The sequence below is a fragment of the Larimichthys crocea genome, unplaced genomic scaffold (genome assembly GCF_000972845.2).
Source record: "Larimichthys crocea isolate SSNF unplaced genomic scaffold, L_crocea_2.0 scaffold532, whole genome shotgun sequence".
Lineage (NCBI taxonomy): Eukaryota > Metazoa > Chordata > Actinopteri > Sciaenidae > Larimichthys > Larimichthys crocea.
The window spans coordinates 181011-197348 of NW_020856961.1; the positions used below are offsets into that span (position 1 = coordinate 181011).

At 49.8% G+C, this 16338-nt stretch overlaps 2 protein-coding genes across 5 annotated transcripts in view; one reads left to right on the plus strand and one right to left on the minus strand.

The window, feature by feature from the left end:
• Positions 1 to 1438: 1438 nt before the first annotated feature.
• Positions 1439 to 15013, plus strand: alg13 (ALG13 UDP-N-acetylglucosaminyltransferase subunit). Of its 3 annotated transcripts, none has more exons than XM_027276695.1 (25): positions 1439 to 1692; positions 1912 to 1995; positions 4206 to 4256; positions 4334 to 4380; positions 4479 to 4551; positions 6816 to 6897; positions 6989 to 7154; positions 7287 to 7350; positions 7438 to 7555; positions 7638 to 7702; positions 7829 to 7929; positions 8156 to 8241; positions 9092 to 9365; positions 9547 to 9651; positions 9745 to 9892; positions 9986 to 10157; positions 10279 to 10314; positions 10389 to 10444; positions 11173 to 11238; positions 11592 to 11718; positions 12171 to 12290; positions 12660 to 12700; positions 12800 to 12911; positions 13650 to 13763; positions 13861 to 15013. In XM_027276695.1, the coding sequence occupies exons 1-25, from the start codon at positions 1573 to 1575 to the stop codon at positions 14223 to 14225; spliced, it is 2793 nt and encodes a 930-aa protein (XP_027132496.1). In that variant the 5' UTR covers positions 1439 to 1572; the 3' UTR covers positions 14226 to 15013. The 3 variants fall into 3 exon arrangements, with proteins under 3 accessions (XP_027132496.1, XP_027132497.1, XP_019134381.2); XM_027276696.1 differs by having other exon boundaries at positions 13650 to 13733; XM_019278836.2 differs by having other exon boundaries at positions 9550 to 9651.
• A 787-nt stretch (positions 15014 to 15800) lies between these two features.
• Positions 15801 to 16338, minus strand: part of zgc:110222 (uncharacterized protein CXorf40 homolog) — a 1154-nt gene continuing 616 nt past the window's right edge. For both annotated transcript variants that reach the window (XM_010754464.3, XM_010754465.3), the window contains exons 2-3: positions 16243 to 16338; positions 15801 to 16113 (exon numbers count right to left, since the gene is read on the minus strand). The exon at positions 16243 to 16338 is cut by the window's right edge and continues 218 nt beyond it. In XM_010754464.3, coding sequence (XP_010752766.2) covers positions 15905 to 16113; positions 16243 to 16338 — 305 coding nt within the window. In that variant the 3' untranslated portion in view covers positions 15801 to 15904. The remainder of the gene's footprint in view (positions 16114 to 16242) is intronic.

Genomic DNA, 16338 nt, shown 5'->3' on the forward strand with positions numbered 1-16338 from the left:
GAACTCAAAGGTTATTAAGAATGTTCAGACAGAGAGGATTCTGTGGGAAGACTATTATATTATCAATTTCAATGCCAATGAAAAGAACGAGATCAAGAGTGTGGTTCGACAATGAGTCGGTTTATTTACGCTTTGACAAAAGCCAATTGGTCTAATAGAGAGATAAACCCAGTACTAAAGACTATCATTGTGGTTGTCCACATGAATGTTAAAATCACCTACAATAATTACTTATCTGTTTTAAGGATCAAGCCTGATGCAAATTCTGCAAATCAGATTAAAATTCAGAATAAGGACTGGAGCTCGATATACTGTAACAAATAAAATTGGCTGCGAAGTTTTCCAGGTTGGGTGAGTGAGGCTAGAACAAGACTTTCAAATGAATTATAATTTTAGTTTAGGTTTAGATTTTATTAATAGACTTGAGTCAAATATGGCTCCAACTCCACCACCTCGACCAGTACTTCGAGGAACGTGAGTATTATATGACTCGGAGGAGTGGATTCATTTAAGCTAACATATTCATCCTCCTGCAGCCAGGTTTCAGTGAGACAGAACACTCAATATCAGAGTCGATATAATTCATTGACTAAGACAGCTTTAGAGACAAAGACCTGATATTCAGGAGTCCACATTTAATTCTCTTATTTTGGACTGTTGGAGATGTTGTGATTTATTTGTATTAAGTTTTTATGATGAACCCTCTTCTTTTGTTTTATCTTTAAATATGTGGGTGGACGGGGACAGAACACAGTCTCTATACAAGGGACCTGGGTGGACGGGGACAGACACAGTCTCTATACTAAAGGACTGGGTGGACGGGGACAGACACAGTCTCTATTCTAAAGGACTGGGTGGACGGGGACAGACAGTCTCTATACTAAAGGACTGGGTGGACGGGGACAGACACAGTCTCTATACTAAAAGGACTGGGTGGGCAGGCTGCTCTAATGAGCGGAGCAGAGAAGCGTGTAAAGACTGCAGCTTGGCTTCCTGTGCGTCAGCTCTGGGTATGTCGACATGGTCAGCTAATAAACTTGGCCATATTTCTAGATATGAGAGCTGCTCCATCCAAAGTGGGATGGATGCCGTCTCTCCCAATCAGACCAGGTTTTCCCCAGAAAGGTGTCCAATTGTCTATGAAGCCCACATCGTTTGCTGGACACCACCTCGACAGCCAGCGGTGAAATGACGACATGCGGCTAAACATGTCGTCACTGGTCACATGAACACAACATGAACACATTTTTTTCACTTTGAAAAAACGTTCCAATACTTATATATCCAATACTTTTTATACTATAATTAAAAAAATGTAAATAAAATTAAAATCAAAATTGTACTTTTCATACTTCGCGTGTTATTTGTGATTATAGTCAGAATGTGAGTATTTCTTTATAGTTCATCAAACTTTGTTTGAAATGTCCTGACCCTCGGTTGGTCCGTGAACGCCTCAGAAGTCGCGCGCTGATCAGACCTGATTAAACTCACCTGTCGGTGTCACGGCGGCGGCTCGTGCTGCGTCTGAACCGAGTTTACCGTGAACGTTTCCTTGAGTTTGCCGGCGGCGGGATGCAGAAAGGCCTGAAGAAGTACTTCGTCAACATGGACGAGTACCTGTGCAGTCTGGGTCTGTACCGGAAGATGGTGGCCCGGGACGCGTCCAGTCTGTTCCGAGCCGTGTCCGAACAGGTGAGCCGGGACACAGCTAGCTAACAGCGGGGGGGAGCCGCAGGTACAGCTGGGTTAGAAAGGGAGAGACAGGCCACCTCTGACCGGGGTCAGGACAGGACAGGGCCCGGGAAAGGACGCGAGGTGGGAGGTCAGAGGTCAGGTTATGGTGTGTGTGTTTATGTGACATCATATTTGAGTGTGATCTGATTGGTCGGTTGTTGGTGATGTGTCTTGTAGTTGTACTACTCTCAGAATTACCATCAGAGGATCCGTCAGGACTGCGCAGACTTCATGAGATCCAACAGGAGCAACTTTGAGCCGGTGAGTCCTCAGTGTCAGTCCTGTTGCTGCCACGTTAGTCGATTAGTCACGATTATGTCGACAACATCTTCGACAACTGATTTAGTAGTCGACGCATCGTTTTTTTTTTATCTTCGACAACTGATTTAGTAGTCGACGCATCGTTTTTTTTTTACTTTGCTTTTCTCTTGAAACTGCGGCTGCAGCTTCCACTGTCTGCCTTTCTGTCACACACACACACCTACGCACATGCGCAGTAGTGGTAATCGGCGTCAGGCCTGACTGTACCGTAAATGATACCATAACACAGACCCTCCAGGAATTCACAATGTTGCAATTTGCAACTTCAACGCAACTTCAGTGAATCTCCGTGAATTCAGAGCGGTGTTGTAATTTTAACCAATGACCGCGATTTTTCCACAACTTCCGTGCAGTCTGACTGGGGGATCCAACTCGGCGGGTCAGGGACGCCCGCACGGTGCGGGAGGATCCCCTAGTGGGACCTCTCCCTGGTGCTGGCTGGCCTCCGCCGGGCGCATTTTCTCCGCGGCGGCTCTGGGTCGGCATGGAAAGACTTGGGGGCCAAGGTGGCTCACGGCTCTGTCCGCGAGCTTTATAGCACCCGCCCACTCGCCCCTCTCCGGAACAGTCAATTTACGTATGATCCGATTAGTCGACTAATCAAAAATCGGTGATTAGTTGACTATCAAAATAATCGTTTGTGGCAGCCCTAGTTGCTATGGTTACCTACATTTACATTTAGTCATGTGACTCACAGAGAAGGGAACAGTCTCGGTACAGTGAGATAAGAAAGCGTTAGTGCAACAGTAACTGCTGTGACATTCTTAAATGGGCAGGTTTCCCATGTCCAGCTGTTGGTAATGTTGTAGAGGAGGTCCTCTCTGAAGAGCTGGAAGTCTGTGAAGGTAGAGAGGGACACCCCTGATCTGGTAGGAACTGGTAGGATGTTCCACCAAAGGGGAACAACAGACAGAAAAGTTTGGATTGTCCTAAGCGTACGGGTGGCAGAGCCAGGCGTCGCTCATTGGAGGAGGTAACGTATGCCTGTATAAGGGTGTTCGGGTAGGTAGGTGCAGTACCGGAGACAACTTTGTAGTCAGCATTAGCGCTTTGAATTTAATGCGGGCTGCAACAGGTACCCAGTGGAGCTCGATGAGCAGCAGGGTGACATGTGACCTTTGGGTTGGTTGTAGACCAGGGGCCTCATGTACGAATACTTGCGTGGATTTTCACGTGAAACATGGAGTACGCCAAAACCCAGAAACTCAGATGTATCAAAGTGTGCGTTCGCATGGATCCAAGCACGTTTCTTTTGTACATCCCAATCAACGTGGAATTGAGCGCACATGCAACTCCTCCCTGTCCCCGCCCCTATTTACATATGCAAATCTATTTAAATAGGCCCTGGACAAAGGAAAGAAAATGAATTTCACAGAGTCTGAGCTAAAGATTCTAGTGAATGAAGTGGAGATTCTGTTTGGTTCCCTGTCAACAGGGATAAATATGACCAAAAAAAGACGTGAGTGGGAGCTTGTGTGTGAGGCTGGAAATGCCGTGGGATCCGAGCAGCGCACACAGGTGTGGACAGGTGTGGCGCCGTGGCTGACATTTCCAACTTTACGCCCGCTTTTACTGACAAGAATACTGAACACAGGGAGACAATCAGGGGCTTGTTAGAAAGCTCTGCAGCTCTAATTTCACCAGCAGAAAATAAAGAAAACCAAAAACATGATATTTGAATGCTTTGTACATGAGGCCTCAGGCGCGCTGCCGCATTCTGGATCATCTGTGTGTTACCTGTAGGTTAACACACCTGGAGCTTCCACTCACACCTGATCATCATTAGAGTGTCAGGACTGAGTACTAACGCAGTACTAAGTAACAGTTGTATTTAAGTCGTGAACTTTGTTGATGGGTGATCTTCGTTTACTGAATGAGCTCCACATGTTTGATGCTCTCCGTTAGTTGTTAGTGGAACTGACGTTCGTTAACGATGCTGACAGTTTGTAACAGAAACATTGCTTAGCACATGACGGCAGACAGTGATGTAATTTGGTTCTGACCTCACTTCCTGCTCACTGCAGCGGTGCGACCAATGAGCAGGCAGATTTTTTTTGTCACATGTGAGACCACCTGGTGTCCTGACAGACCAGGTGAGACCTCGCACCCCCACGCAGTGAACTGATAAACACGTGTGTCGTCTCTTTCAGTTCGTCGAAGGTTCGTTTGAGAAGTACCTGGAGCGTCTGGAGGACCCGAAGGTGAGCCGTGGTGACCTTTGACCCCACTGAACACAGTTTACCTGTGAACAGGTGTAACAGTGAGTGTGTGTTTGCAGGAGACAGTGGGTCAGGTCGAGATCAAAGCTCTGTCTCAGCTATATAGGTGAGTCCTGGTCCCAGAGTGGTTTTACCCGTGGGCGGAGCCAGGCTGCTGCTTCCTATCTTTATGCCAAGCTAATTGATAATTGTGTGTGTGTGTAGGCGTTGTTTCCTGATCTATCGTTATCCGGGTAAACCAGCCACCGTGATCTCAGAGGACGACTTTGTCGACAAGGTGATGACGTTTGTAGTTTGTTTCCTGTCAGCACACAGAACTGTGATTGGCTGATGAGCTGGCTGCGACTGCACCTCCAGAAACACCTGATGACACTTCAGACTCAACATGTGAACACAGTCTGTTGACGTAGAGAAGTACAGGTGACGTAGAGGTTGCACATGTGTGATATACAGGTGACGCAGAGACGTACAGGTGACACACAGGTGATGCAGAGACATACAGGTGACGCAGAGACGTACAGGTGACACACGGGTGACGCAGAGACGTACAGGTGACACACGGGTGACGCAGAGACGTACAGGTGACACACGGGTGACGCAGAGACGTACAGGTGACACACGGGTGACGCAGAGACGTACAGGTGACACACGGGTGACGCAGAGACGTACAGGTGACACACGGGTGACGCAGAGACGTACAGGTGACACACGGGTGACGCAGAGACGTACAGGTGACACACGGGTGACGCAGAGACGTACAGGTGACACACGGGTGACGCAGAGACGTACAGGTGACACACGGGTGACGCAGAGACGTACAGGTGACACACGGGTGACGCAGAGACGTACAGGTGACACACGGGTGACGCAGAGACGTACAGGTGACACACGGGTGACGCAGAGACGTACAGGTGACACACGGGTGACGCAGAGACGTACAGGTGACACACGGGTGACGCAGAGACGTACAGGTGACACACGGGTGACGCAGAGACGTACAGGTGACACACGGGTGACGCAGAGACGTACAGGTGACACACGGGTGACGCAGAGACGTACAGGTGACACACGGGTGACGCAGAGACGTACAGGTGACACACGGGTGACGCAGAGACGTACAGGTGACACACGGGTGACGCAGAGACGTACAGGTGACACACGGGTGACGCAGAGACGTACGGGTGACACACGGGTGACGCAGAGACGTACGGGTGACACACGGGTGACGCAGAGACGTACGGGTGACACACGGGTGACGCAGAGACGTACGGGTGACGTACGGGTGACGCAGAGACGTACGGGTGACACACGGGTGACGCAGAGACGTACGGGTGACACACGGGTGACGCAGAGACGTACGGGTGACACACGGGTGACGCAGAGACGTACGGGTGACACACGGGTGACGCAGAGACGTACGGGTGACACACGGGTGACGCAGAGACGTACGGGTGACACACGGGTGACGCAGAGACGTACGGGTGACACACGGGTGACGCAGAGACGTACGGGTGACACACGGGTGACGCAGAGACGTACGGGTGACACACGGGTGACGCAGAGACGTACGGGTGACACACGGGTGACGCAGAGACGTACGGGTGACACACGGGTGACGCAGAGACGTACGGGTGACACACAGGTGACGCAGAGACGTACGGGTGACACACAGGTGACGCAGAGACGTACGGGTGACGTAGAGAAGTACAAGTGACGTAGAGGAGACGTAGAGGTGGCGCACGTGTGACGCAGAGAAGTACAGGTGACACACAGGTGTCGCAGAGACATACAAGTGTCGCAGAGACGTACAGGTGACACACAGGTGACGCAGAGACGTACAGGTGACACCCAGGTGATGTAGAGATGTACAGGTGACACCCAGGTGACGCAGAGACGTACAGGTGACACACAGGTGACGCAGAGATGTACAGGTGACACACAGGTGACGTAGAGATGTACAGGTGACACACAGGTGACGCAGAGATGTACAGGTGACACACAGGTGACGCAGAGACGTACAGGTGACACACAGGTGATGTAGAGATGTACAGGTGACACACTGGTGATGCAGAGACGTACAGGTGACACACGTGTGACGCAGAGACGTACAGGTGACACACAGGTGACGTAGAGATGTACAGGTGACACACAGGTGACGCAGAGACGTACAGGTGACGCAGAGACGTACAGGTGGCACACAGGTGATGTAGAGATGTACAGGTGACGCAGAAATGTACAGGTGACACACAGGTGACGTAGAGACATACAGGTGATGTACAGGTGACGTAGAGGTGAACTAAGTAACTAAAGACTGACTAAATGAATTTTACGTCGTCTTAATGAAATTATTTCATACGCTGAAAGTTTTAAATTATTTTAGAATTTCTAAATAAATTCGAAGAATCCAACAAAGACTAAAGCCTCGTATGATGACATCATTAAAACTTTAATGAAGAAATCAGCTGATGACATCATCAGGCCCCTGGTCACATGACATGAAACTGATGTGATTGGTTAGTGCTGACAGTCTGTGTTGCCTAGGTGACACTGTGTTGCTCCATCAACGGTCACTACGACATTGTTTACCCAAGGAGTTACCCCGCCTCCGCCGCCCTCTGTCAGTGTGAGTACTGCTCTCTGATTGGTCGGTCCTCACAGGATAGTTTGAATGTGTGTGTGGGTCCTCACGCGTGTGTGCGTGTGTGTGTGTTCAGCTCTCCTGTATGAGCTGCTCTACACTCAGGTGTTCGGCTTGGAGGAAGCGGAGCTCTGTCATGCCATGGAGGCCTTCAGGGTCGGAGGTCGTCGCTATAGAAACAGCCCGTCAGTGTGTAGTGACATCGATGTTGGCTATGACACACCTGAGGACCGCAGTCACAGGTGTGTGTACGTACACACACACACATTGTTTAAACACTGATGTCATGATGAACATTCACAATAACAATTATCAGATGTTCTGACATCTGATGACATCACCCTTGTAGTTACAGGTGTTTGTTTTACCTGCAGGGACGAGGTAGAGGCGGGTGGCGCTTCTGAGGAAAAATTCAGAGCTGTGACGGAGGAATCAAAGGTCAGTCTGCTGATCGGTCGATCAACCAATCAGTGATGCAGCAGACTGAGGTCCAGACTTACTTTAATCTTTAATTTTATTGGTCAGCCTCCTGCAGAAGCCCCACCCCCTTCCAGACTGTCGCTACCTTATAAGGTGATGAAGTCTCTGGATGGAGAAGTTTACAGAAACCTGGAGTTTGACGTTTGGCAGGACACCTGTAAAGGTAACACACCTGAGTGAACACACACACACCTGTTGATGGTTCTGGTTATGTGATCTCATGGACGTGTTTGTATGACTGACAGAGATGCAGAAGACAGACTACATGGTGTTTGCAGGGAGGCAGTACTTCCTGGGAGACAAATGTCAGGTAATAAACACAGGTGCTTTTGTCTGTCTGTCTGTCTCTCTCAGGTGGTTTTACCTGTCTGCGTATGCGTCTCAGGTAGTTTTACCTGTCTGTCTGTCTGTCTGTCTGTCTGTCTGTCTGTCTCAGGTGCGTCTGGAGCCAAAGGGGAAGTACTACAATGCTTTCATCCAGGAAGTAGGAACACACTCATCAGCTGTCACCGTCTTCATCGAGGAGCTGGGAGAGAAGTAAGACCTGAACCTGGTCCAAACTTCACCTTAACCAAGTCTGAACCCCCAAGCAGCCCAAACAAGGGCCAAGCTGAACAGCCTGATCCAGCAAACGAGTCCAGAACCGGGTTCAGCATCAAGTTCTCAGTTCTTTGTTAAACTGTGAAGACATCTGATTTAAACATGGATCAGGTCTTTGATCTGGATCAGGTCTTGATGGTTCCTCATGTCTCTCTATGTGCAGACACCTGGTTCCTCTGATTGATCTCAAACCGGTGAATCCGGTTCCAGCGTGGAACGTTGCTGCTCCTCCTAGAAAAGGAGACCTGGGTACGTTTGATCCGATTTAGCTCTGAACATGTTTGACACTGATCCACACTGACCTATACTGATCTATACTGATCCACACTGATCTATATTGATCCACACTGATCCACAGTGATCTAGAGTTGCACGATACCTACAGTACCCCGCGGTGCCAAATCGTAACGGTTCCTACTATACTAGAAATTCTACAGGATGGTCCTACCGTGGATTACTATACTACCGGTGCCAGTTTCCGCCTCTGCTCTCCTCCCGGCTTCTCACTGCATGCTACTCCATGTAAACAAACCAACATGGCAACTACTGCAACCGAACTACACAGCTGCTGAATGATTGGCTGTTTGCCTGTTACTGGTGACGTCCGGGGATATGATAGGCTGTTTCCGCACGCTGGGTCCGCCCGTCTGTTAGCTGATTGGCTGTTCGTGTGTTTCTGCCGGCAGGAACGAACTCCATGAAGACAGCTCCGCTTCCATAGAAACTCGCTTCAGAACAAACAACAAGCTAAAGTTCTGTCTCGCCCAGACGCATGCACGGCTTAAAGTCACAAACACGAGACAACACATTTACCATGACAGAAGCACCGACGGCGTCAGTGGCTCCACTCATTTGTTTCAGTCTAATTCTTACTTCACTAGTATTACGTTTATCATGCACCAAACTATAACTTGTACAAATATATTGAAATTCATAAACATAATAATCATTTTAAAAAAGGCTGCAGTATCGCGATAATACCCGTAACCGTGATACTTTGTCTGGTATAGTATCATGGTTATTCGTTTTGGTATCGTGACAACTCTACACTGATCTTAAATGATAAATGAGCCGCTAACATGAACGTCTTGTTTGTCAGACTTGGACTCTCGTGGTCAGCGTCACCACCGTCATCGGTACTTCAGGAAGTCTCGTGGCAGCAGTGGTGTAAAGGGGGCGGAGCTGATGATGCAGCCACCACCACCTTATGGAGGCCCTGCCCCCTCTGGCCTGCCACCACGGTTCCAGCCGGCAGGTCAACCTCGTCCACCTCCTCCCCCAGTACCAGGTGCCATGACCTACGACCCCTACACCACCCCACACCACCACCACCACCACCCCACAGCCAGACCTCCTCGCTATGGAGCCTCCAGGTGGGTCTTTTTACACCTGCGTGTGACCTGCTTACTTTTTTAGTCCTGTTCAGGTGTTTTTCTTGTTTACTGTTTTTTAGAGACAAAAGTTCAGTTTGATCGATGACGGTTCAAAAACACAATGACTGTGTGTGTGTGTGTGTGTGTGTACGTGTGTACCTGTGTCATGGATTCTGGTCAGAAGCTCCACTCGTTTCCTGAACCGTCACCTGATTGGTCCACAGTTGACCTATTACCACCCTGGCAGACGATATTACGACTACGAGAACTACGCGTTCCGCTCACGGTAACACGACTCTTCTCCTCATTGATTGGTTGATTGTGGTGCTCATTATGTGTTAATGATTGTGTCTTGGCGTGCTAACGATGGTTTGTTCAGACGTAGCCGCCGTCAGCTCGCCGCTCTCAATAAGGACGGTCAGTTTGGTTTCTCTGCGGAGGCTGAGGAGGAGCCAGCTGACCTGGACCCGACCATTGCCTACTACCAGCTGGACGACAGCGCTGATACCGTGTTCCCTCCGCTGCCGGTGAGAGAACCAAAACTACAAGAAGCACATGAAGCCATTAAATACGTCATGTGACCTGATGACATGAGACACATGATGTGACTCCTCCCTTAGGGTCAGGCAATGGCCCCTCCCCAAACAGTGGGAGCCCCACCCCCTCCTACAGGCTCCACCTACAGGGTTCAGCGAGGCTCGGGGTCGCTCCCCCCCGCACCTCCACCTGGAAATACCCCAGTCTGTTCGTCCGAGGAGGACCAGGAGGACACAAGCACTGTAGAGGACCAGGGTGAGGGCTTTTACCTTACCTTACCTAAAAGAATTTCCTCTGGTAGGCTTTTATTCTGGAAAACTGTGAAGGAAGTGTTTTGAGGAGTAAATATCTGACATGATTCGTGTATTTCTGTCAGCTGAGTACACGGAGGACTACATCTACATCACCCAAGGTGAGTATCTGACCGTCTGTACGAAGAGACTAGCACCTGACCAGAGGAAGTGACCCAAGTGTCATCTGTTTCAGATCAGAGCTACCAGACCGCAGGTGTTTACACTGCTGCTGAGTCTGCCTCCAACCAGGTAATACACCTGACTTCAGACGTACCAGGTGTTTAACACGAGAAAGAAAATTCAGTAATGTTGTTTTGATGAAACTCAGCAAAACAAAAGGTTCCTGTACAAGACAAACAGTTACCTGTACGAGACTAACAAACAGTTACCTGTGCAAGACTAACAAACAGTTACCTGTACGAGACACGCAGTTTCCTGTGACACACACACAGACAGGTAAAACCACCTGATTAGATTAGATTGTACTTTATTCATCCCACAACGGGAAAATTTACTTTTTACAGCAGCAGAGAGTGTGATACACAGAATTAAAGTAGAAAGGACAAAACACAACGAACAAACAGAAGTCTCATAACATACACAATAAACAAAAGAACAACCGGCAACCAACAATGTGTGAAAAAAGTACTGAAGGTAAAAGTGGCATGATATAAATAATATGACAGTGTGAAGTGACCATGATATAAATAATATCACAGTGTGAAGTGACCATGATATAAATAATATTGCGGTTAAAGTTCAGTCTGCTCCTGTCCCTGTCTGTGCTGTCCCTTGTTTAGCTGAACACCCAGGAGTTTGTAGCTCTCCTGACCCTAACCCTTCTCTCTGATACACAGACCTGTACAAAATACTCAACAAACAACAAACTGGCGATCAGGTCACATGATTAGTGATGTCATGAATCTGTGAGCTTCAGAGGAGACAAGGGTGTCTTAAGTTTTGTCTTATTTTGAAAGGAGCAGGAAGGAGGTGCGGCTGACTCTCCTCCGAGACCAGAGATGAACTTCAGCTTCACGCAGCAGGTAGAGGCTTAATGAGGTGTGTTCACTGATTGGTTCCTGGTTACCTCACAGCCCATGCACTCCTCCAGTGAACGACGCCTGGCTCTGCCACCTGTTCACTCAAGGCAATCCAAACTCTTCGTCTGTTGTTCCCCATTGGTGGAACGTTCTACCAGTTCCTACCAGATTAGGGGCGTCCCTCTCCACCCTCACAAACCTCCTGAAGACCTCCAGCTCTTCAGGAGCTCTTCCTCTACAACACTACACGACAATTCTATACCTTTAAAGAATCATCACTAGCACTTATCGCACTCTACCTTGATCGTTCCGATGGAGCAGGTCACTGTTGATTGGTTGTCTGTATTTGAACACAGGTAGTGAAGCCGTTAGCAGTCATCTGCTCTCCACGCTCCTCTTCATCATCCTCACCATCATCATCGTCATCGCGTGTACCTGCAGCTGCTCACCTGACGCCAGCTACACACACACAGACACGTTCAGGTACACACACACGGACACGCTCATGTACACAGACACACGCTCATGTACACACACACATGCTCAGGTACACACACACATGCTCATGTGTACACACAGACACGCTTAGGTACACACACACATGCTCAGGTACACACACACACAGACACGCGCTCAGACACACACACACACATATATGCTCAAGTACACAGACACACGCTCAGGTACACATACACACATGCTCATGTGTACACACACACACACACACACACACACACACACAGACACGCTCAGGTACACACAGACACACGCTCAGGTACACACACACATGCTCAGGTACACACAGACACGCGCTCAGGTACACGCACACACAGACACGCTCAGATACACATGCACACACAGACGCACTCAGGTACGCACACACACAGACACGCTCAGGTACACACACACATTAATTTGATATTGTCTGCTCTTAGTTGCCATGGCGATCCCAGCTGCTTCTCCGTGGTTGGTTAATGAGTTGGGTGAGACTCTGTGTACCGTGGTAGCTCCGCCCCCTTACTCCTATGACCCCAATGGCAGTGACTTACCCCGAGGTCAGAGGTCACCACACACCATGTCACTTCCTGTGTCACTTTCTGTCCAACTTATTCATAAAACTGTGTGTGTCTGTCTGTGTGTGTCTGTGTGTGTCTGTGCGTGTCTGTGCATGTCTGTGTGTGTCTGTCTGTGTGTGTCTGTGTGTGTCTGTGCGTGTCTGCATGTCTGTGTGTGTCTGTCTGTGTGTGTCTGTGTGTGTCTGTCTGTGTCTGTCTGTGTGTGTCTGTCTGTGTGTGTCTGTCTGTGTGTGTCTGTGTGTGTCTGTCTGTGTGTGTCTGTGCGTGTCTGTGCATGTCTGTGTGTGTCTCTGTGTGTGTGTGTGTGTGTGTGTCTGTCTGTGTGTGTGTGTGTGCGTGCTTGCTCAGACTACAGAGTCCTCCAGTATTACTTCAACTTAGGAGTCCAGGTAAGAGTCCTCACTGTCCTCCACCTGTCTGTCATGTTCAGATAATAGTTGTTCAGGTATTAAAACCTGCTTACCTGTCCTTAACCCCGCCCCCTACAGTGGTACCATCAGAGCTGTTGGCAGCAGCAGCAGGTGTACCCTGCCACCTCAGCAGAGCCCTACACCTACCAGCACTACAGCCCGTACCTGAGTCAGGAGCCCCCCCTGCACGGTGAGACCCGCATTCATATAACCTGAAAATGAACCTGACACCAGACCTGACGGCAGAACGCCGTGGTTCTGTATCTGCAATAAGCCTGCAGATACAGAACCACGGCAGAACGTTCCCTGGTTAAAGTGAGTAAATCGTCTGTGTGGATGATGATTGGTTCCTTCAGTAATGTGTGAGGCAGCAGTCTGACGTGTGCACCACTCAGAGCAGGACTCATACAAACTGCAGAGCTGAGTGTTTGGACCAACCTGCGGCCTGAACGGGAAGCAGAACCAGCTTCTGTTCCCTGGGCACAGTCGGATAGTCCAAGAAATTAACTAACCGTCATGAGGTCAAAAGGAAAGATGTGACAGAGAGGTGATGAGGACAGATGTGAAGGAGAGGAGATGAGGACAGATGTGAAGGAGAGGAGATGAAGGTGTAGTGAAGTTTGTTAGCTGCTATGCTCGCTCACACACAAACATATTAGCAAGTTATGGCAAAGATCTCTGATGAATCAGCAACGGGAACTTCATGAGGATCTGTAGGACGCTGGATGGCACAGTTCCAAACAGTTTGGACTCTGTGTGTGAACACAGGCAACAACACAACACACACAATGATCAGAGTGTGACATCACGTCAACACGTATGTTCATGTCCACACGCTCTCTGCTGTAGTCTGTTAATGATGATCGTGAGACAAACTGACTATTGGACCGCCCCACCTGTCTAACCCGGTCTGGTCTTCTGTCCTCAGCTGCCCCTCTTTCATACCCTGAGACCGCTCGCGGCCCACATCAGCCTCCCTCCTCCTCCTCTTACCCAGAATCCACCAGGGCAGGTGACGGACAGACAGACGGGCACAGCGGCAGTCAGTCCTCCACGTTCTTCTTCTTTGATTTAACATGCTGCCTCCATTACCCACAAACCTGTCGAACTCTAATTAGTTTTGTCTCCTTCATCACCAGGCCCCGCCCCCTCAATGGAAGGCCCCTCCATCAGCTCCGCCCAGCCAAGCCCCGCCCCCTCCATCCTGTACTCAGATCAGACAGCCCCTCCCCCACTGCTGCACCTTCCATATGAAGCTCCGCCCCCGGCTGCCTACCTGCCCTCAACCCCTCCTCTTCCTGCTCATCCTCACCCCACCCACCTCCCCCATCACTCCTCCTACCATGCTTGCCTCCCCCCCTCTACCCACTGGGGGGCGCTACAGAGCGGAGGCCACATCCCACGACTTTATTGTCCCGCCCCCAATCCCACCCACGTTGTCAGTTACATCACAGCCCCGCCCCCCCACCACACAACCACTCACTACATCCCCCCCACTATCTAACCGCACCTGTTAGCTCGAGGCTAACAGCACTGCCTGTTTTCAGTGAGCAGTGCTAGCAGCGCTAGCGCTAACGAGCAGGAAAACCTCCGAACATGGACAGGTGCTGCTGTTAGCATGTTAGCTTCACACTGAACATGATGCTCACGTTAACTGTTAGCATGTTAGCCTGTTAGCATGTTAGCCTGTTAACATGTTAGCTTCACACTGAACATGATGCTCACGTTAACTGTTAGCATGTTAGCCTGTTAGCATGTTAGCTTCACACTGAACATGATGCTCACGTTAACTGTTAGCATGTTAGCCTGTTAGCATGTTAGCTTCACACTGAACATGATGCTCATGTTAACTGTTAGCTTGTTAGCTTCACACTGAACATGATGCTCACGTTAACTGTTAGCATGTTAACCTGTTAGCATGTTAACCTGTTAGCATGTTAGCTTCACACTGAACATGATGCTCACGTTAACTGTTAGCTTGTTAGCATGCTACTAAAGCTTTATTTACCTCACTTCCTGTTTGAATCGTTTAATAACTCGTTAAGGTGTTGTTGCCATGGCATGGTTGTCAGTTGCCACAGCGACAAGTGTGCCCTGGAGTCTGATGATGTCATTTTTGTTAGTTTTACTTGTTTCTTTCAGAGGTCAGCCAGCCAATCAGAGCATGGGTGGGGGCGGGGCTGGGCGTGGTCAGTCCCTCTGTTTTGGGACGTTTTTGTGTTGACATTTGTTCAAAGTTTGTTTTCGGGTGAATAAAGTTTGTGTTTCACCAGCAGACGGCGACTTCTGTTTCTGTCACATGACCTTCATGACATCACACTGATCCTGATCGATCAGCTGATCAGAATGCCACCTGTCACAGTCTGAATCAGAACTGAACACTGAGGCCCAGATCACTGGAACCAGAACCTGAGTCCAGTTTAACAGAAGTCTGTGACTGCTGGAAAATGCCAAAGAAGAAAACACCCTGACTTTTTCTAAACACTTGTCCTTAACACCTTTCCTCTCCCTCGATGGACGCCTGTGAAGGGGGACGCCTGTGAAGGGGTGACGCCTGTGAAGGGGACGCCTGTGAAGGGGTGACGCCTGTGAAAGGGGACGCCTGTGAAGGGGACGTGCGGCGGCGCTCAGACTGCACGAGGCTTCGTCATGACGGTGCACGTTGATCTGTGGTAAAGCAAATCGCTCCATCTTCTCCTCGTGCACGCTCACAGCGTTGTGCACGCTCACAGCATTGTGCTCACGCCAATGACATCATAAAGAATGGATGGCGTGATGTCACAGAAGAGCAGTTTGGAAGCGCTGGCTGCCGCCATGTTTGTAGTCCTCTTCTTTTTCCTGCTGGTCCTCCTGAGCCTCTCAGTTCAGGCCCAGTGGATCCAAAAACTTTCTGATCGTAGCAGGACCGAGCCTCGTGACGTGGTGGTCTGGATGCTCAGTGTCTTCAGGCAGGTAGAGCGCCACCTGTTGGTCTCTGCAGGACCTTGTGGTTCCTGTTTGGTTCTGTTCCCCGTTAGAACAGTCCTGATCCAACCGGGCCCGAGGTCACATGTTGATAAACAAACCACAGGGTCAGATGCAGAGTCTAACAAAACAACCTTTATTAACCAAACAGGGTCAGAACCAGAACCAGAACCCTGTAATGAGCGGCAGCATAACAAAGCATGTGTAGTTCAGCAGTCGTCATGGTAACAGCTCTGCAGGGATCTCCACAGTCCAGAGGTCGCGACCTCCTCGTGCGCTCAGCGGCTCCTTCAGCCAGCGAGGGTTGGACAGGTGAGTCAAGTGTTTCTCCTGCAGACCAATCAGAATGGCTGACTGCTCCAGGTGACGAAGCTCCTCCCCCTGCAGGGAGGCGGGGCACAGCCAGGTCCCTCCCACATCAACCAGCCCTGAAAGAGATGCACACAGGTGAAGCACACAGGTGCTGCGTTCAGGTGATGTAGGCTACACAGGTGAAGCACACAGGTGATGCGTTCAGGTGCGCCCCGTCAACAGAGCACCAGAGGAAACATTCCCACCTGCCACCACACCGCGGCCGAACCGCTCTCCAGACTGCAGCAGCGCTTCAATCTGGGCCCGGTTCATTCCTAGCGGGCCGCTCAGCACCGCCCTCC